General features: G+C 43.5%; 1 protein-coding gene across 2 annotated transcripts in view; it reads left to right on the forward strand.

Annotated features, from left to right (window-relative positions):
* Positions 1–19,090: 19,090 nt before the first annotated feature.
* CRTC1 (CREB regulated transcription coactivator 1) overlaps positions 19,091–21,747 on the forward strand; it is a 222,764-nt gene continuing 220,107 nt past the window's right edge. The window contains exon 1 of one of the 2 annotated variants that reach the window (XM_089687919.1): positions 19,091–19,264. In XM_089687919.1, the coding sequence (XP_089544045.1) occupies positions 19,139–19,264 (126 nt within the window). In that variant the 5' untranslated portion in view covers positions 19,091–19,138. The remainder of the gene's footprint in view (positions 19,265–21,747) is intronic. The other variant, XM_089687920.1, reaches the window with a different exon arrangement.

A 21,747-nucleotide genomic window follows, 5' to 3' on the forward strand; every position in this document is an offset into this window, starting at 1 on the left:
CTGCACCTGCTGGGGAAGTGGAGGGACGGATGAATCCCTTTCGGAGGCTGTCCTCAATATAATCCTTCAGGGCCCCTAATTCTAGCTCAGAAAGGGGAAAAATTCGCCCGAAGGGAATTTCAGAACCGGGTAACAGGTCAATAGGACAGTCATATGGGCGGGGTAGAGTATCTGCTCCTTGTTCACTGAACACATCAAGAAACTTATGATAGGCTGCAGGAATCACTTGTTTTAGGCTGGCATCCCCTTCAGAGCACAGGAGGACCTGGGGGACCTCCGGGCCCGAAGTTCGGCACAGTTCCCGACAGTATGGGGAAGGGAACGAGACAACCCCAGTTTCCCAGTCAATTTGGGGGTTATGGGCCCGCAACCATGGGAGCCCCAGAATGACTGGGAAAAGGGGTGATGCAATAGCATCCAGGCGGAGGAGTTCCCGGTGCTGACCGGCAATGGAAGTCACAATGGAAGGGGTCTCCTGGTTAACCACCCCTGACTTTATCCGGGACCCATCAGCCAAAAAGATGTGAAACCCCTTCTCCTTTAGACGGAGGGGGATACCCTGCTGGTGAGCAAAATTGATATCCACAAAACAGCTGCATGCCCCCGAATCAACTATGGCCGTCACCTCCACGGTCCTTTCTGAAAGCTGAAAGGAGAGGGGAACAACTAAGTATTGGGACGGATACATATTGCCAATAGATAAAGAAGATGAGGTGAACTTACTCAGTTTCTGCGGGCAGGAACGTACCATGTGACCAGCTTCACCGCAGTAGAGACACAGATTCTGGGAGCGTCTGCGCTGGCGTTCCTCTGGTGATAGTTTAGGCCGTGCCAGGCCTAGCTGCATGGGTTCGGGAGCATCTTCAGACGGCAGGTTCTGGATGCTTGGCCTAGTATGTTGACTGGATCCTTGGAATGACCCCCAGGTATTTCCGCGACCCTGACCAGACCTCTCCAATCTGCGCTCCCGTAGCCTACGGTCAATTTTAATGGTGAGTGCAATCAAGTCCTCTAATGTCTCGGGCACCTCCACCCGGGCGAGCTCGTCTTTCAGAGCCTCAGATAGGCCCATACGGAACTGGTGCAAAAGTGCGAACTCGTTCCAGCGAGTGTCTCCCATCCAGCGCCTAAAGTCAGAGGCGTATTCCTCAGCCGCTCGCCGACCTTGTCGGAGTGCGTATAATGTGGCCTCGGCCGAGGCCGCCCGTTGTGGGTCATCGTATAAGATGGCCATAGCGTTAAAGAAGTTGTCAACCGTAACCAGATGGGGATCATTATTTCCCCTTAGTCGGTGGGCCCAGTCTTGGGGTTCACCCTGCAACAGGGAGATAACAAACCCCACTTTCACCGATTCTGTCAAAAAGGTCCGTGGTTGCAGTTCAAAGTAGAGCAGACAGGAGTCACGGAATGACCGAAAGCGTGTGCGATCCCCGTGGAAGCGCTCAGGTAAGGGTACCCGGGGTTCCGCCATAGGGAGTGATGCGGAAGGCCCAGGAGCCGGCTCGTGGGCTGCTGCGACCGGAGGTGCAGGAGCCAGGGCCTGTGAAACAGGAGCAGATATGGTGCAGGCCTGAAACCGATTCTCAATCTGCAAACATCTGTCCTGCAAAGAGTTTACGGCTTGCGTCAGGGTAGCCAGGTGCCTGCAAACCTCCTCCATCGGGGAGGGTCCTCCTCGAGGCTCAGTCATGGCCTTCTGGTACTGTGAGGGACCGCCGAGCGGCACCACCAGTACTCCACTGGTCAGGCGTGCCCAGAGCGCGGAGTCTAAGCCCCAGGGTACTTGTTCACCAGGGCCCCTGATGGTGGGGATGGACTTGTAGTACCCCGAGACCAGGTCGCCACTACTGAGCACACCTGTCAGTGGTAGGGGTGTTCGCCAGGGGCTCCAACCAGGGAGAGCCAGATGTGAGGAGGTCGGGTGACCCCGATGGGATGGATGGCTGAGCAAGTGCGAAGTCAGACAGGCCGAGTTGGTAACGTAGAGGACGGTAAGGTACAAGGGAGCAGGCAGAGAATCGTCGGGTCACACGCCAGGTCAGCAACAGTAGGTCAGATCTAATGAGGGGCATCCAGGGAGAGAGGTCAGGCAAAACAAGGGTCTGGGCAGGAGAAATCAGCAGGTCAAGAACAATCCAGGTCAATAAACTTACAAGGCACAGGTTCAGAATCACAGGAAGCAGGTAAGACCAGAAGGCAACGAAATTACAGCTCAGGGACATTTAAATATCCCGCCCTGCGCTGCCATTGGTGCCCAGCGGGCGGCCGCGGCTTCTACTGCGCATGCGCGAACTCGAACGCCGCGGCCGGCCAGGACCTAGTGCCCGTGTACAGGGCGGAGCAGTGCGCCTGCGCCGGGACCATCGCGGCAGGGATCGAGGGGATCCCTGACAGCATTTTTGGTCCTGATGAGTAGCAAGGGAGATCCAGAATATTGAATTGTATCACTTGTAACAAGCCTAGAAGAAAAAGGCAGAGAAAACATCAGCACAAACAGAACACTGTGAATAGTGTATTAGAGTAAAAAGAGGATCCCAGCAGGAATTCAAACGCAGATTAACTACACCTAATATCGGGAGGGTCAGTACTGGTAATGGTAATGGAGCTCCAAAATGCCAGAGCAAGAAGTTATCTGATGTTGATGGTTATAACGCTGAGGTGCTTAAGAAGTGGATTGTTTGGTTTTACGCTTAACCACCTACCAGTTATTTGTGGTTCCCAGTTTAGGAGATATTGAGGATGGAGGAGGGTCTTGATCTGGGAGAATGTCTCATTCATGTGGGAGTCTGAGGCCTTCATCTACCATAGTAATTATAAAAGTGGATCATTATTTGGTAATGTGGGGTATCCCCATCCTCTGTCGGGTCCCGCCAAATCATCACATACAAAAAGTTACAACGCATGAGGCTACCGCTAACGTAACCAAGGCATCTGAAAGAGGATGTAAACTCCCCTTACTCTAGTGAGTGTGCGGAGGATAGTCACCTGAGTATAACTCACTAGAACAAATATTGGGAAATAAGTTGGTCATTATTTGAATGCCGGGCCTGGCAGCGCCTATAGAAAGACCTAACTGGTGAATACCTGGAAACGTATACCCGACAGTGGCAGAAACGTCAGGTTGCTTAGTGTTATGTATCTTAGTCTTTTGCACTTAACAGAGAGGTCCAATTACCTAGTCGGCTCCTTTGGCATGAACAATATAGTCACCTTTAATAACCAGGTTAGGCAAGGTAGGAGGATAGTAAAAGACAGAGGAGGTGAGTCCATTCACAAAGCCTGGGCTTGGCTCGTAGCTCATGTGTAATACCGGCAGTCAGTCCTCCCCGTTGTCCAGATCCGGGTGAGCAGAGCTCTGGCTTTTGGAGCGTGGGCGTTTCTGTCTTTGAGGCCTCGGGCGAGGTCCAGGATATGCTTCTCAAGGCTCCGGAAGGTCCAAAAAATTGGGGACTACCACTGCCTCACAGTCCAGGAACTGAAACAGCTGCTGCAGTTGAACTGGGCGTTTGAGTTGGAAGTTGCGATTATCCTTTTTGACCGTGAGGGATAGAGGGAAGCCCCATCTGTAGGTTGCACCCTGAGCATGCAGATGGTCCACCAAAGGCCTCTTCTGGTGCCTGTGGTAGAGTGTTTAAGTCCAGGGAGAGCTGCACTGTGGCCCCATCGTAATCCAGAGAGCCTCTTCCCCATGCTGCTCACAGAATTTCCTTTTCAATAGTATAGAAGTGTACTCTGCATAACACGTCTCTCGGTTCCAACTGAGAGAGGTGAATGGTTGCCGGAACTCTGTGCACCCGGTCTAACTCGATATGAGTGTCTGTGGGGTTTCTCAACAGTATATTAAAGATTCTCATTACCGTTGTTCGCAGGTCAGCCCCAGCGGTAGCCTCTAGAATGCCCCGGAGCCGAACGTTATTCTATCTGCTCCTGTTTTCCGCATCTTCCTGCTGTAGCTGCAGGGCAAGCAAGCATTGGTGTTGACGGTGTAGTAGGTCTTCCACAGCTGAAATGTGAGAGACAGTGTCCTTCTGCTGGGTCTCTAGAGTCATCAGCCTTTGTTCCGCTGCCGAAGTAGTGGAGCAGAGGTCTGCAATCTCACTTCAAAAAGCCCCCGTAACCTGGTCGAGCATCTGCTGAATGTCTCCCTTAGTAGGGAGGGCTTCATGGGGCTGCTGGATCTGGTGGAGTCATCTAGGGAGCTCTGTATGCCACCAGAATAAATTAAAATGAAACAATCCAAATGAATCTGAAGTACAGACTTTCAGCTTTAATTCAAAGGGCTGAACATAAATATCAAGTACACATTTTAGGAACTGCAACCATTTTTATACACAGTCCTTCCATTTTCAGGGGCTCAAATGTAATTGGACAAATGAATACCAGTAATTCAAATTGTTGAGAATCCTTTACTGACAATGACTGCCTGAAGTCTGGAACCCATGGACATTAACAAAGACTGGGTTTCCTCCTTTCGGATGCTTTGCCAGGCTCTAACTGCAGCTGTCTTCAGTTGTTCTTTGTTTGTGAGTCTTTCTGCCTTTAGTTTTGCCTTCAGCAAGTGAAATGCATGCTCAATTGGGTTGAGATCAGGTGATTGACTCGGCCATTGCACAATATTCCACTTCTTTTCCTTCAAAAGCTCCTGGGTTGCTTTTGCAGTGTGTTTTGGATCATTGTCCATCTGTACTGTGAAGTGCCATCCAATCAACTTTGCTGAATCTGGGCTAACAGTATATCTCTAAACAGTGCAGTATTTATCTGGCTGCTTCTGTCTTCTGTCACATCAATAGACACCAATGACCCAGTGCCACTGGAAGCCATGCATGCCCATGCCATCAGACTAAACAGTAGTGTGAACATCCTGCGCTACTATCTAATAACTGTTTAGATGAGAAGCTGCCAACATTAAATCATATACCCGTGATCAGTAGTTAAATCAATAAATGAATGTAGCGCTACTCATAACAATCAATAAACCCTTAGGTGAATATTTACCCAATAAACATGTAGTGTTAAATAACACAGACTAAATAAAAACAAAAAAGTGCCACAATAAAGGGTGACGTACCTATAAAATGATAAATACCACCATGCAATGTGACACTAAATATACTACATCAAATATTAGTGTATTAGTGTTCTACAATAAAACTCAAATGTGGAGGTGAACAATGATCCAGTGAAAAGAGTGATACATCAATAGTACTAAATATAAATATAATATATAAACCATGCATAGAACTAGTGCGTATAAATAAACAAATCATACACAAGTGCCACAATATATAACAGAGGATAATACCATAAATAAGTATAATATATGTGAAAATCTCAATATGTGCAATAAACGTACATCAAGCAAAAAATAAAAAAAAAATATAAAATGTGTGACAAAATGTGTAAATCCCTGTGCAAACAACACACTAATTAGATCAAACTGGAAAGTATGATCCGTACTCCAAAGTCCAATCAGTGGATGATACCACTAATTTAAATCCAACACTCATGCTGATAAAAGTGAGGTAACTGCTGGTACAAAATCCAACGACGGCTAGATTAGCCTCTCACCTCCAGACTTCGACCTGTGAGGGTCAAAGCGTATTGTGGGATCACACTCTCAGATCCTTGCAGCATACAGACTCTTCCACTGGTCTGCTCTCCCCACACACAGATCTCCCTCTCACGGGGGTCAGCACTCAGGTAGTGGCTCCTCTCCAAATAAGTTATGGGTATGTGCCAGTATCTCAAACACAAACACAATCTTCCATAGTGCAATATCTTTTTATTCATCAAAAGATCCAAATACAATAAAAATGCACTCACATCGATCTTCAGTCTTTAACAGCTTCAAACCACATGCTTTTTTCATGAAAACGTTCATGGAACGTTATCCCTTTGATAACGCGTTTTACACGAAACGCGTCAGATTTAGCCCTGTCAGACTGACGTTCTCCACTGAGGCTACATGTGGGCCTAGTGGCCAACTATGTTACTGCTTCCTGCACATCTAGTTGGAACATTTATTTTTTCACCTACATTTTGGCTCAGTGGCCAAATTTGGTATTGCTTTTCCATGCTATTTTGGATTATTCCTTACCATTTAAGCAATACTCTGCTTTGATGTATATCCAATCATTGTTTCATTTTTGTGATGGACTTTATGTCAAGTTTTAATTGATTTATAATAAACACACTACACTATTATACACTTTTTGTTTTTGGGTGGCTTTATCAACATTTCTGAGCCACCCCAAGGTTGGAATAATACCTCCGGGTGTGAATCACCTAAACAGCTGGAATCGCTTAAGGGAGTATCCGCGTTTTTCATCTTCACTGGATTCTGGTCCATTATGTTGTTTGGAGAGCTGCCTGATGTGTGTGAACCATTGGTAACCCCCCCTAACCTTTTGATGACCATTACTGTGATGACTGCGAGGTCCCGTATTGCGATCTGATATATATTGCATGCGCATTTCCTTTGCGCTTTTGGTAAGTGCAAGCACACTTCATTTACAGCACTAAGAAATCACCTGCACTTTATCCGTTAGCACTTTGAACACCCTGTGCTTATTGACCAGTGATACCATCCATTTGCCCGTCTACTGAATTACCAGAACTCTACATTTTTTTAAGTCTTTTGTGGTATAAGTGGTGACTTTGAGTCATTTCCACTCACCTTGTGTATTAATATTATCATCCATTCACTATTTTACTTGTCATTTTATATTTCATTTATCAGCAGTTTTTATTATATTCTAATAACAAATTTACATTATGAGTGCTGCATACTTATTCTATTAGGTTCTCTGAGGATTGTGAGGTTTTTATCCTTTATGCTAGCAGCCTTCTTCGTCCATTTAGTGCACTCACTCTGATCCTGCGATTTTGTAGAGAAAACATAACTGTCTACCGAAATTCAAATTTAGAATGAATTTGAATTCAAATAGAATATGTTAGAATAAAATATAAAATAAGGGAATAGAATAAAATAGAAAAGAATAATACAGTACACATCTGCACAGATTTTTTTTATATATCTACTGGGGCCCCTTGACTATATGGGCTGTTTTCTAGAAAAGGTGAACTTAAAGAGGAACTAAACTCATCAATTTCACAGTTTTCAAAAAGCAGAAAAGAATAGAATAGAATAGAAATTAAATAGAATAAAATAGAAAGAATATAGTAGTTTTCGAAATTTTAATAGAATAAAATAGAAAGAATATAGTCATCTTCCGAAATTCGAATTTTGGAAAAATTGAATAGAATAAAATAGAATATAAATGTCTTTCGAAATTTGAATTTCAAATAGAATAGAATGAAAAGGAAGAATATAGCTGTCGTCTGAAATTCGAATTGCAAAAAGAATAAAATAGAATAGAAAATAATAGAATAAAAGAATGTCTCTGCACAGCCATGCAAAGCAGTGTGCACAAGCTGATAGTGAGAACTGTTTGTTTATAAACAGTTCAACTCCCCGGTGGAGATCCTCGACAATCACCGGGCGCCGGCCAGGACCTAGTGATTGACAGCTGCGGGCACAAATGGTGTGTGCTCGCCCCCCTACCCGAAAATGCGAAACCATGTGTGTATGTATATATGTGTGTGTATATATATATGTGTGTGTGATTTTGCGCACCCTTGAGGCCCTGTAGCAGTATTTCTGCTATAGGGCAGTCGGGAAGCGGTTAACCCCTTGCCTACTGGGCACTTTTACCCTCTTCCTGCCCAGGCCATTTTTCAGCTTTCAGCACTGTTGCACTTTGACAATTGTGTGGTCATGCAGCACTGTATCCAAGCAAAATTTTTATAATTTTTTTGAGACAGATAGAGCTCTCTTTTGGTAGTATTTAATTATTATTATACAGGTCTTATATAGCACCAACAGTTTGCGCAGCGCTTTACAAAATGAAGGTAGACATTACAGTTACAATACAATTTGATACAAGAGGAAACAGAGGGCCCTGCTCGTTAGAGCTTACAATCTAGTAAATCACCACTGGGGTTTTTATTTTTTGCTAAACAAACTAAAAAAGTCTGAGTTTTTTTTTTTTTTAAGTTTTTTTCTTACTTTCTGTTATAGAATTTTGTAAATACAGTAAGTAATTTTTCTACTTCACTGATGTGCACTAATGAGGTGGCACTGATGGGCATTGACAGGCATCACTGATGGGCACTGAAAGGCATCACTCATATATGGCACTGATAGGCATCATTGATTGGAACTGTTAGGTGGCACTGATAGTTGGCATTGATGTGCACTGGTAAGCACTGATATGTGGTATTGATGGGCACTGGTATGTGGCACTGACAGGTGGCACTGATGAGGCTACACCGATCACCTGTGCTCTGATGATCAGTGTAGACGTTCCCTCTGAGGAATGACGCTTACCGGCTCTCCTCTCCTCACGCGCTGTCAGCGTGAGGAGAGGACTGCTGATAACCAGTATTTCCTTGTTTACCTGCAATCTGCTGTGATTGGACACAGCTGATCACATGATAGAGCCTGTGTCATCGGCTCTTTACTGTGATCGGGGATCCGCTGTATCCCAAGGACACAGCGCACCACTGATCGCCGCGTGCCCCTAAGGGTGCGCATGCGCAGTTAGAGTAGGAGGACATCATAAGACGTCCTCCCAGAATGAAAGAGCTGCCACCCTCCCATCATTTCCTTATATGGGAGGTGGTTAAAGGAGTTCACCTTTTGCAACATGTTATACCAATATTCAGGATGTAACATGTTACAAAGGGACCGCTCCCAGCAACTGCCCCTGTTGTGATAGCGGAGGGACTTCTCCTCCATGCTAGCTGGCACAATTTACATAACATATGGCCGTACAGGGCTCTGCCCACCCTTGTCACCCATTCACAGTATTCTGTGAATGAGAACACTATAAGTTCCCACAGCCTTTGCGGCTGTCGGCTTCTAGTTTAAATACTGCAGCGCTGTGGAATGCCATGGTAGTTCATTGAGCCTTCCTATCAGTAAATATCTGCTTGCCCATATGGGATGTATGAACAAGCAAATACAGTGACAGGTAAAGGGGAGACCTGCATGGCACCAGCGATCTGCTGATTGCTGATGCAATGCTTTAGAGCAGTGGTCTCCAAACTGTGGCCCGGGGGCCAAATGCGGCCCTTTGCTTGCCTTTATCCAACCCTTGGATGACTATTCTTCACTCTGACATGAGGCACTCTTCCTTCCACTGCTACCAACAATGAGGCATCATTCTTTTCACTGACACCAACAGTAAGGCATAATTCCTCCCGCTGACACCAATGATAAGGGACCATTCCTTCCACTCTTCCACTAACACCAACAATGAGGCACTATTCCTTCCATTAATACCAATTATTGGCACGATTCCTACTACTGACCACAGGCACTATAAAATGGTTTTACTCCCACTTACCACCAAGCCTGTGACATTATTTACTCCTACTGATGCTGGGGCATTATTTTACTTCCACTGGCCACAATCGGACTCTCTCAAAGTCTAAACAGGCAGTAAACTGGTCCTTTGTTTTGGAAAGCATGGAGACCCCTGCTTTACAGGCTCTACAAACAAAAAATAAATGCACATTTTTTACCTACAAAAAAAAAATGTGCATTTATTATTTTTTGTTAAAAGGTAAACTCCTAAACCCAGGACCCTGCATTCCCGATATCTGGTCTCCCACAGTAAATAGAACATGGAAATGCAATTTGCAATGGGATCATCTATTTGTTAATATTTTGTGTTAAAATAAATTTTCCTGAATAAACTCTAACCCTAGGTTCACACCTAAGCATTTCTGCAGCGTTTTGCAGAAACGCATTACATTTCATTTAACATGATTTCCTATGGGACAGGTTCACATTTTCACCCGGTGCGTCTTTTGAAAGGGGTCAGGGACTTTTTTTAACACAAAAAGTTGTGTTTTTGGTTCTATAGACTTCAATGGAAACGCTGCAGAAAAGTATGTAGTGCATTTTTGCTGTTTTGCTTTTTAAATCTGCCTAGGAACAAAAAAAAAAAACCCTGCAAACCGCGTCAAAAATGCATGTGCAAAAACGCAAAACGAACTGCAGAAACGGATCAAATGCAAACTGCATAGGTGTGAACCTATTACCAAACCGCAGCGCAAAAAATTCAATAAGTTTCATCAAATGAAACAAATAAACATGTGCAAAAATATATATAAATAAAAATAATAAAATATATTTATAAACAAAGTCCAAAAATCCCAAATTAGTAGTGAGAAATGTGCTCCATTCAGAAGACAGTGCTAAAAAAAACTCTCCAAAATGCCCTGTGACTTCCAATCTGGCCCGCACTCACCAAATAGAATGGACTTTTAGCTGCTAGGGCTTAAGAGTCAAACAGGCCTAAAGGTGGGGTATACCCTCCACAGATGTATCCCACTCAGGAAATCCTTGCTTGACAACCTCCAAAAGATCACCCACATTTGGATAGCAATGCAAATAGATAACAGAAACACCAATAATGTAATACGACGTAAACCTTTAATAATTAAAAACTGAAGCCCATGTTGCACTCTCATTGTAAAAAAAGGTATCAAGCTTTTTAACATGTAAGCTTCTCAGGCAGATAGTAGATCCCATCTGTAGCAATAGTGCGCACAAATATGGACGCGGACGTCCATGCTGCTAACTCACTCCAAAATCAGCCCCCCTCCCTTTCTGTTGAGTGACATGTGGTCTGGTGTGGCTGAGTTCAGGAGTGCACAGGGCACAGCTGGATACCCTTGATGGTTGTAAACCCAATTAGCTGATGCCAGGGTGTCTGTCCCACTCTTGCTCCAAAGCTGATTGTAAAACTATAAACCCGTCAGTCACTGGACTTCAAAAGCATTCCGGGATAGCAGTAAAACATATATCCCATGTGAAAACACTTTTTCATACAATTTTGTAATTTCTCGTAGGTAATACTGTGGTGGTTTATGTAATAATTTATTCTAAATATGTAGGGCGGTGTCCTCTCCCTTAAACAAAATATCGCAGTGCCTCCAGCCGTTAAAATACGGCAAATATTTAATGAACCAATAATTTGGACACCTTAATAATTTGATCACCACTTAATAATATACCTTGAATTCTTTTACCAATATGATTTTGTACCATATACACAAAAATTGCCTTTTTGATAAATAAATACATTTATTTATGTACAAAATTTATATATATATTAATACAAACGCAAAATACTGGTGATGAATATATACTCGTACACACAATCAAAAATATAATATTCTAATTTCTATATTATCAAACAATATGTGATTATCAATTTAAAGGAAATATAAATTTTTTAGGATTAGTGTAACCCTATAGTGCTTCAGATATTATTTCTTATTTTCCATGGCCATAGAAAAATAAGAAAATCTCTCTGATAAATTGCACCACAACAACAATACAAATTAATTAATATGCAATATATATAATTTAATACAAATTTCAAACTGTATAGTAATATATATATATAACCTTAATAAATTCCTAACCACAAAATACAATGTTATAAGTCTTTAGAAAATTGGAAATATCAAAGAAAATTACAATATTCTAACAGTCTCACCACTCCCAAAATTTAACTGAGCATCAGCGTCTCTGGTGGGCATCTCTGCCTTCAAAATGGCAGCTGGAAGTTCTCAGCAAAATGGCCGCAGGTAGCAAGTGAGTATAGTGCAGTATATAATGGTAGGAGTAGTGAAGAAATAGTTGGAAGATTAAGTTCAGAAGTGATCAAGAAGTAGTAGCAGTCTTTCAGAAGAAGTGATTATTAGAAGTCTTGAGGTCTTGAAGTGATCAGGTGAGCAAGTGAGTTCATCAGTTTGAGAGTTTTTCTAGTTTAGGTGTTTGGCATTTTTATATCATCCAATTCCATTGTTCCAAAAAGACCTCCCAACAGACTTGATGATTGGACAGTTGAGAAGTTGCGTATTTAGAGATATTCCTCACCTGTCCACTGGGGACAGTCCGGTATCACAAATGAATTGGTGGTCTTAATGATGACTCATCCTTTGATAGAAACAAAATGTCTTTATGTATCAAATATATGTCCTATTCAAGTATAGTTGATTTCACTACTAACTCTTGGATAAGGACCATAGAAAGATGTAAATACATTTGGTTTCTCATTTTCCTGATATTTAAACTGTTTTGGAATAGCTGATTTCTTTTGTAAATATAAAATTTACCCCAATTCACAAATAATCTTCTTCATCACTTCAAACTTAGTTGAGTGGTATGCAATACCGAACTTTGTTGAATATATTTTCCCTTGATAAAAAGGTGTTGGTAATATCCTTTTTTTATAAGGTCTCCATTGGTATGTGTCAACTTTATATTTTCAATGACCCAGGTTTCACCCTATTCTGCGTATACAGTTCAAGGCGATGTGACATAGGAAATTTCATCCATTGTTGGGTAATTAGGGTAAATAGACTGGACTGGAGTTAAACCTCAGTATTCAATAGCTATTGTGACATCTGAAGAAGATTTGTTTGGTAATCCACACTTCCCAAGGTTTTTGTGAGAGATAAGACAATGAGGATTTCAGTCTCAGGATTGTCCCTTTGGGTCCAGGTGTTTTATCACCTGCAAAAACTCAAATAGTGGTGTTTGTCTCTTAAACAAGTCTCTTTCACTCATTGTGTGTGTGTGGTAACCTCTTGAAATATCCCTTGAAATTCACTCTAGAATGTTAACCCCTAACAGTCAGCTGGGATTCCCAAATTTGGGATAATATAACATTTTTAATAAACAGTCCCAAAAGTCATTACAATACATACAATGAAACAAGACATATATTCAGAGAGGTCATTTTAATACAAGTCACCTGATACCTTACACCCCTAGATTACGTCTACCCGAGAGCAGAAAGCAATATCTCCTTAACCGTCACAGCCAGATATGTCATATGTGATGTCTGGACGTTCAGAATATGGTTCTGCATATTATCCTGCCAGTGGATAGGAAGGTTATTGACCATGATATAAACTGAGAGGGATTTGGTCATAGCCTGAGTTCCCCGCCTAAACACCCCTCCCCCAATGAGGCGATTGGTTCTCTGCTTTAAGGAGACACCCTGCTGGTGGACTAGAATATAGGCTGTCAGGCCTGAGAGAGATAAGATGAAGAGATCGCCCTTTTAACATCAGAAACCAACTTTGGGAGAAAAGGCACCCTTTTGTTCGGACACTTGAATGCTGCTTAAACCAGGATTTCTGCAAGTATTCTACCACTCTAAACTTCTTTCTGTTATCTCTCTGCTGTGTTATTGCTCTCTGTATTTATATATATATATATATATATATATACAGTCATGGCCGAAATTGTTGGCACCCTTGATATTTTTCCTGAAAATCAAGTATTTCACACAAAAAAGGTATTGCATTAACACATGTTTTGCTATACACATGTTTATTCCCTTTGTATGTATTGGAACAAATATAAAACAGAGGCAGAAAAGCAAATATGACATAATGTCACACAAAACCCCAAAAATGGGCTGGACAAAAGTATTGGCACCCTTAACTTAATATTTGGTTGCACACCCTTTGGAAAACATAACTGAAATCAGTCGCTTCCTATAACCATCAATAAGCTTCTGACACCTCTCACCCGGAATTTTGGACCACTCTTCCTTTGCAAACAGCTCCAGGTCTCTCTTATTGGAAGGACACCTTTTCCCAACAGCAATTTTAAGATCTCTCCACAGGTGTTCAATGGGATTTAGATCTGGGCTCATTGCTGGCCACTTCAGAACTCTCCAGCGCTTCTTTGCCATCCATTTCTGAGTGCTTTTTGACGTATGTTTGGGGTCATTGTCCTGCTGGAAGACCCAGGATCTTGGACGCAAACCCAGCTTTCTGACACTGGGCCCTACAGTGCGACCCAAAATCCTTTGGTAATCCTCAGATTTCATGATGCCTTGCACACAGTCAAGGCACCCAGTGCCAGAGGCAGCAAAACAACCCCAAAACATCATTGAACCTCCACCATATTTTACCGTAGGTACTGTGTTTTGTTCTTTGTAGGCCTCATTCCGTTTTCGGTAAACAGTAGAATGATGTGCTTTACCGAAAAGCTCTATCTTGGTCTCATCTGTCCACAAGACGTTTTCCCAGAAGGCTTTTGGCTTACTCAAGTACATTTTGGCAAACTGTAGTCTTGCTTTTTTATGTCTCTGTGTCAGCAGTGGGGTCCTCCTGGGTCTCCTGCCATAGCGTTTCATTTCATTTAAATGTCGACGGATAGTTCGCGCTGACACTGATGCTCCCTGAGCCTGCAGGACAGCTTGAATGTCTTTGGAACATGTTTGGGGCTGCTTATCCACCATCCGGACTATTCTGCGTTGCAATCTTTCATCAATTTTCCTCATCCGTCCACGACCAGGGAGATTAGCTACAGTGCCATGGGTTGCAAACTTCTTGATAATGTTGCGCACTGTGGACAAAGGCAAATCTAGTTCTCTGGAGATGGACTTGTAACCTTGAGATTGTTGATATTTTGCCACAATTTTGGTTCTCAGGTCCTCAGACAGTTCTCGTCTCCTCTTTCTGTTGTCCATGCTTAGTGTGGCACAGACAGACACACAATGCAAAGGTTAAGTGAACGTCTCTCCTTTTTATCTGCTTTCAGGTGTGATTTCTATATTGCCCACACCTGTTACTTGCCCCAGGTGAGTTTACAGGAGCATCACATGCTTGTAACATTCTTATTTATCCGCAGTTGTGAAAGGGTGCCAATACTTTTGTCCAGCCCATTTTTGGAGGTTTGTGTGACATTATGTCGAATTTGCTTTCTTTCCTCCCTTTTTTTGTTTTGTCCCAATACACACAAAGGGAATAAACATGTGTATAGCAAAACATGTGTTAATGCAATACGTTTCGTGAGAAATACATGATTTCCTGGAGAAATATCAAGGGTGCCAACAATTTCGGCCATGACTGTATATATATATATATATATATATTGGCTACATCTTTTTCTGTAAATATTGTTATTGCAGCATTTTGACCTTTTTAGTAATCCTATTGTCTGAAAAGTGTTGAACTGTTTCTAAAGCTCTTTAATGCAAACTAAAAATCCCTGTCTCTGAAAAGCGCTACTGTGTGTTTTTAAACTTCTGCATACATCTGCCTGCGGTGACAGTGTGTATACAGACGCTTATTCAAACATCATAGTGTTACGGCTAAGACTGGTGAGTTTTCTCCTACTCCGTACAAAAAGGTGGTGGTGGTAGTGTGAAGGGTTAATTGCATAATTAGCCTGACCCAGTAACAATCGCTCTCAGGCTGCGGTACGTAGATTGTGGTCCATTAGCTGAAAAATCTTTGTGCAGGGTGCAGCTGAGCATGGCATTGTTACGTACGTGACAGCGCGGTTTTAGATTGGCTAGTCCTCAGGTCACGAGTTGGTGAGAAGGGCTGGGGGTCTGACGCCGCGTCCGTCACACCATCAACATTGTTCCATAGAAGCAGATAACAGATCACATAAACATTACTCCATAGAAAGTGAACTGGCAGCAGTCTATGGGGATGTGCTCTCCTCTCCAACAAAATGGCTCTGAAACACTGCAACCAGCGTGCATTCCACTCACCGGACGTGACATCACGAAGCTTCCGTCGGAACCGGAAATTCCGTCAATGCGTTTAGCGCCTCCTCCAGGGCGTTATCACATGTATTTTTGCACGTTTATTTGTTTCACTTGATGACATTTATTTTTTTTGCACTGCAGTTTGGTCATATTTTAAATGGTTGTTACTTCCATGTATGAGCAGCAGCATTTATTTATTTATTAAGGTATTGAGTTTTTTTGGCGCAGGTTTATTTTATTTTATAGGTGTGAACTTAGCTTAAGGCAGGGTTCCTCCAGAGGTTGATGGGGGTTCCTTGAGAAATTTCTGCCTTTCCAATTAAGTTCCCACTGACACCAATGGTCTTTTTATCTATCTGTAAGGAGATCATTCTTTCTAATGATCACGAGTGTAAGGAGCATTCTTCACACTGACCATCACACTAATATATCATGAATATAGCATGTAGTGCAGCGCTAAACGAGATGTGGAATATAAAATCAATATAGTAAAACAAGAACGCCTGAAGGTAAAATCTCACAATAAAATTGCTAGTAAAGCACTTGAATCATAAAACAGAAATGATAAATACTGTCCCATAAAGATGTAGAATATGCGAGAATATCCCAATAACCATACATTGTATATAAATAATGTACAGTATAGGTGCAGGAAAATTATACTGGATAGGTGACTCTAATAATCCCAGTGAAGCAGGTAATCCGGTGACGTACAGGAGAATGGTAAAATTGCACACTCACCAGAAGCCCAATTTACATGCGCATTACATATCAACCAGAGGTCCCCTCTGTCCTGGATCAGGATGCAGCCTGGTATAGATAACCTCTTACGTGGATTAGGGCGGTAGGATGTCACTCGAGAGGTCCCCTTAAAGATCAGCTGCAATGGGGTCTGATATGCATCTCTCACCTCTGGGCCCTGGGATGGTCACCTGGGATCCTGGGGGATTAAATGGTATAAATGCCAAAATGTAATGAACACACAATTTACAAAATATCCTCCATGGATAAAAGATATGTGGTTTAAAATAGCAGTATAATCCTCAAGAGATAGATGAAGCCTAAAGCTGCTTTGTGCACTAACCAGCTGGTTACTCAAGATGGCCGCCGGATCTCCTTGGTCCGGTGGCGTGATGTCACGGCGTGCAGGGCTCCTCCTTAATATATCATGAGTTGTAGATAGAGTAATTTTTAGTAGGGGTTCCTTGAGATCAAAAAGTTATTTCAAGGGTTCCTCTGTGTTGAAAAGGTTGCTCTAAGGTGATTTTAACCCCTTCACGCCGGCGCCTCCCGGCCCTTTAAGAGTTTTAGCAGATGGGAGGCGGGGCTAGGTTTAGAGTCATGTGACTGCCGTGATGCGCCATCACGAGTACCATGAGTACCGTGAGTACCGGACATGTGTGCAGGGAGTGCGCTCTCAGCACATATGTACTTTTTTAATGGAACGCAAATGTGCGGCCGCTCGGCGTCTAGGCCCAGACGCCAGAAGGCCACACATTTGCATTTGGCCGGCGTGAAGAGGTTAATAGAACATTTATCATTGCCAATTCACACTGATGCAGTACAGGATTTGCATTGCATTCTGTGCATTTCCTGCATCGCATCAGAATCACACTCCATTCATGCAAACCGCTGCGGGTGTCTGTTACACTAACGACACCCCAAAAAGGTCCACAGAACGCAGTGCAATTGGGTGAATCAGATCACATGGTGTGAACACCAATGCGATCCAATCCCATTGCAGAAAAAAAAGGGTGCATGCACCATTTGCAGTGGGTGTGGTGCGATGTGATTTGTGCCATAGAAAATGAATGACTCAAATCGCACTGCAAAGAATTGCATGTGATTTGAGCAGGAATGTGGTGCAATTCCTTCCCAATCACATGCGGTTTTCTGCACTGCAATAGTGTGAACCAGCACTCAAAAAATGGTTGTTTCTAAATGGCATAAGAGACCCATAACCCTGCTACAGATCAAGGTCACCAATGCTCAAAGAGGTGTTACTGAACCCAGGACCCTGCATTCACTATATCTGGTCTCCCACAGTGCACACAACATGGCAGTGCAATTACTTTTCTGCTAAATACCTTTCCTCATCAACAGTTAGAGCAGTCTTGTGACTTCTATCAGTGTCCAGCAAAGTACTCATTAAAGCTTTATGGAGTTTTTTTCTACTTTACGGCTCATGTGCATTTTTTTAATCAGTAAAAAGATCGGCCAATTTACCCATCATTGCTGTCGATCGACAAAATCAGACTTTTTTTTCCAACATAACTGATTAAAAAAGTGTCAAAATCACAAAAAAACAGACAAATTCACCAACGATCTGAAAATTGGCCTATTATTCATTCAGACAAATTTTCGGCCCATTTATGACCCATCTATGGCCTGCTTCAGGATACAGAACCCCTGACCTCTGTCTGGATAGCACTGTTTGGCCCTGTACTGATCACACGCACCCTCTCTAGTAATACACAGACCAAACTGAGCATGTGCAGAGTGACTCCTAAGGCTCTGTACTATCAACAGATGGATTGGGAACAATAGAAGGGGAGGATCAGAGAAGACAGGATCAAACAGCCTTTTTACACAATTCCGAGGATTAACCCCTTAAGTTCCACAGTGAGTATAACAAGCATGTTTTACTGCATACACAGACTGATTTTGCTTTTGTGGGCTTAGTAACACTTTAACTGCTTCCTGACCTCCCTATAGCAGATATGCTACAGGGCAGCACAGGTGCGCAAAATCATGTTGTGTAAAAAGGAAGTTTGATCCTGTCTTCAATGATCCTCCCCTTCTACTCTCCCCAATCCTTCTGTTGATAGTACAGAGCCTTAGGAGGCACTCTGCACATGCTCAGTTTGGTGTGTGTTTCTAGAGAGGGTGCATGTGATCGGCACAGGGCCAAGCAGTGCTATCCAGACAGAGGGTCAGAGGTTCTGCATCCTCTTAAAGCAGACAAAAAACGGCGGTTAATAGCAAAAAATAGTTTTTTTCCCTCAAAATTGTCAGTCTTTTTTTAATACCACAAAAAATAAAAAACCGCAGAGGCGATCAAATGCCAGTGAAAGAAAACTCATTTGTGGGGAAAAAAAGGACGTAAATTTAATTTGGGTGCAGTGTTGCATGACTGTGCAATTGTCAAAGTAATGCAAAACATGGCTTGGGGGGGTGAATCCTCAGGAGGGCAAGTGGTTAATATCACTCCAAGCTTAGCTAGGAATAGGCTGCCCTTCTCCTTTAAGTCCTTTCACTCGGTTCCTATTGGCCACGGCTAAGGGGAGGTCCACGCTAGAACCCCCTCAGCCGCTATCCCATTGGTTGGTGGTCTCCCCGTGTTATCAGGCAGAACATAACTCCACGTGTTGCCCCCCCTCTCCCCCGCTCCAAGAATCCTCCAGTGCAGGGAAGCAGAGGCTGTCTGTCGGGAGCGCGCCCGCCGTGACGTGCCGTTCCCAGTCTCTCCCCTCAGCTCTCGGTGCGACGTCACGTTCAGGGTGGGAGCGCGCGCATCCTGAGGAGGAGGAGGGAAGATGGCGACCTCAAACAATCCGCGGAAATTCAGTGAGAAAATCGCATTGCACAATCAGAAACAGGCAGAGGAGACGGCAGCGTTCGAGGAGGTGATGAAGGACCTTAGCATCACCCGGGCAGCACGGGTAAGCAGTAGGGCGGAGAGTGGCCAGCACGGCAGTGTGAGATGTGACTGCAGCGCTATGGGAGAAATAAATAGACGGTCAGGAGAAGACAGCACCGGGCAGAGGAGGAGGGAGGGCACCTGTACCGGGGGAGACAGGAGGAGGCCACCTTTAGGGGGTGACAGTGAGCCGCTGTAGGCCTGGCACCGGGTGTCACATCATCCCAGCATCATTTCCAGACCCCTTCTCTTCCCTCATCTCCCCGGACTTCATCACCTGGCTGTCCTCATCACGGACATGAAGCGCACTCCTGAGCCCCGGCCACTGCAGCTCCGCTCCCCTCATCTCTCCGCTCCCCTCATCTCCTCTCCTCCTGCCACTGCCAGCCAGATGCTCAGTGTGCAGCCACAGGCCCGCCAGGTGCACACAGTACACTGCACTGATGACACTGACATCCTCCACCACCGCACCGCCCTGTCATCGCACGGCTGGCATCTGCTTCCTTTGGATGGGAGCTGACATTTGTTGCTGTGAACTTTGCCATCGGAGAGTGTGCTGCCGGGGCGTTCAGGCACAACAAGTGTTTGTATCTGAGCTCTTGTGTACACAGTGCTGCCGCTTCCAATATGCTTCATGGGAAAAGGAAAACGCTAAGCACGGCCGTGCTCTTCAAGGGACGCTCATGTTTGTTTATGTCACATTGTCTTTTAGGCACCATTCACACTTGGCGATTTGGAATTGTTGCTATTCTGTCTGCGATTTCATCTGTCGGTAAAACACTCTTTGAGTGACATTCATTCTTAAAGCGGAGCTCCGGGCTACCCCCAGAAAAATAAAAAATGAGCAACTACAGTATTTGTATAAAGACACTTACCTGTCCAGGGAGCCAAGAATGTCCTCAGAGCTCATTCTTTACCCCTCGTCCTCCTGAGGATTCCCCCCCTTCTTGACCAGGCCATTTTTTGTGTTGAGGCGCAGCGTTACTTTAACTGATTGAGTGGTCATGCAACGCTGCACCCAATTAATTTACGTGTCGTCCCCCCCCCACAAATTGCTCTTTCTTTTGGTGATATTTGATTGCCTGTAAACAAAACGTTTCTCCTTCCTGTTGGAGATCCTCGGTAATCACCGGGCGCTGGCAAGTAATAACTGGCCAGAACCCAGTGATTGACGGCGGTGCAGGTAGGGTGCGTGGCCCCTTCCCGTAAATGCAAAATCACATGTATATATCTTGATTATTGCACGGTCGTGCAACCCTGCACCCAAATGAAATTTACGCGCGCCCCCACAAGTTGAGCCTTTCGGTGATATTTGATCGCCTGTGCGGTTTTTTTTTTTTTTGCGCTATGAAGAAAAAGGCCAACAATTTTAAGAACTTTTTTTTTTTTTTTTTTTTTTTTTTTACTCTTTGCTCATAAACATGTCCAGTAAAAAAATGTAAAACTAATTTAGTCAAATTTAGGCCAAAATTTATTCTGCTGCATGTCTTTGCTATAAAATAAAAATCCCAATACGTGTAAATTAATTGGTCTATGTGAAAGTTATAGCGTTTATGAATGGCAGTATAGATGCTGCGATTTATTTATTTTTTTCATTTTTACTGGTAATGGCGGCGATCAGTGACTTGTAGCGGGACTGCGGCAGACATTCTGACACTGGGGGGGAACTTACTTGGTGTCACTGACATCCCCAGTGACACCAATACAGTGATCCGTGCTAAAAAAAAAAAGGCGCTGTACTAATGTCACTGGGCAGGAAGGGGATAACTTGAGGGGCAATCAAAGGGTTAACTGTCTGCTGGGTGTGTTTTGCTATGGGGCGGTGTCTGTGTGCTTCACTGTAAGCACATTGCTTTGGATGGACAGCCATCCACAGCAGTGTGCCCGAGCTGACAGGGAGAACTGTTAGTAAACAAAATAGTTCTCTGTTGGAGATCTTCTGTAATCACCGGCTAGAACCCAGTGATTGACATTCGCAGTTGCTAAAAATATTACATGTTTAAGTTGCCATAAAGCCTCTTTTTGTTTTTAAAAGCACCAGACATTCATAAAATCACTTCCGATTTAAATACTATTTTGGTTAAAAATTTATTTATTTTTTTTTATCAGGACAAGTAGATTGTCATGAAAGACAAGTAGAGTGGGGCCCCGATTTAGTCCCTGGACAAGTAGTTTTTTTTTTTTTTCAAAAATTTCCACACCCCTGTATATACATACACTATATTGACAAAAGTATTGGGACGCCTGCCTTTAAACGCACATGAACTTTAATGGCATCCCAGTCTTAGTCCATAGGGTTCAATATTGAGTTGGCCCACCCTTTGCAGCTATAACAGCTTCAACTCTTCTGGGAAGACTGTCCTCAAGGTTTAGGAGTGTGTTTATGGGAATGTTTGACCATTCTTCCAGAAGAGCATTTGTGAGGTCAGACAATTTCGAACAAGAAGGCCTGGCTTGCAGTCTACGCTCTCATTCATCCCAAAGGTGTTCTATCGGGTTGAGGCA

Source organism: Staurois parvus, unplaced genomic scaffold (genome assembly GCF_062004578.1).
Source record: "Staurois parvus isolate SC_StPar_1 unplaced genomic scaffold, SC_StPar_1.0 ptg000439l, whole genome shotgun sequence".
NCBI lineage: Eukaryota > Metazoa > Chordata > Amphibia > Anura > Ranidae > Staurois > Staurois parvus.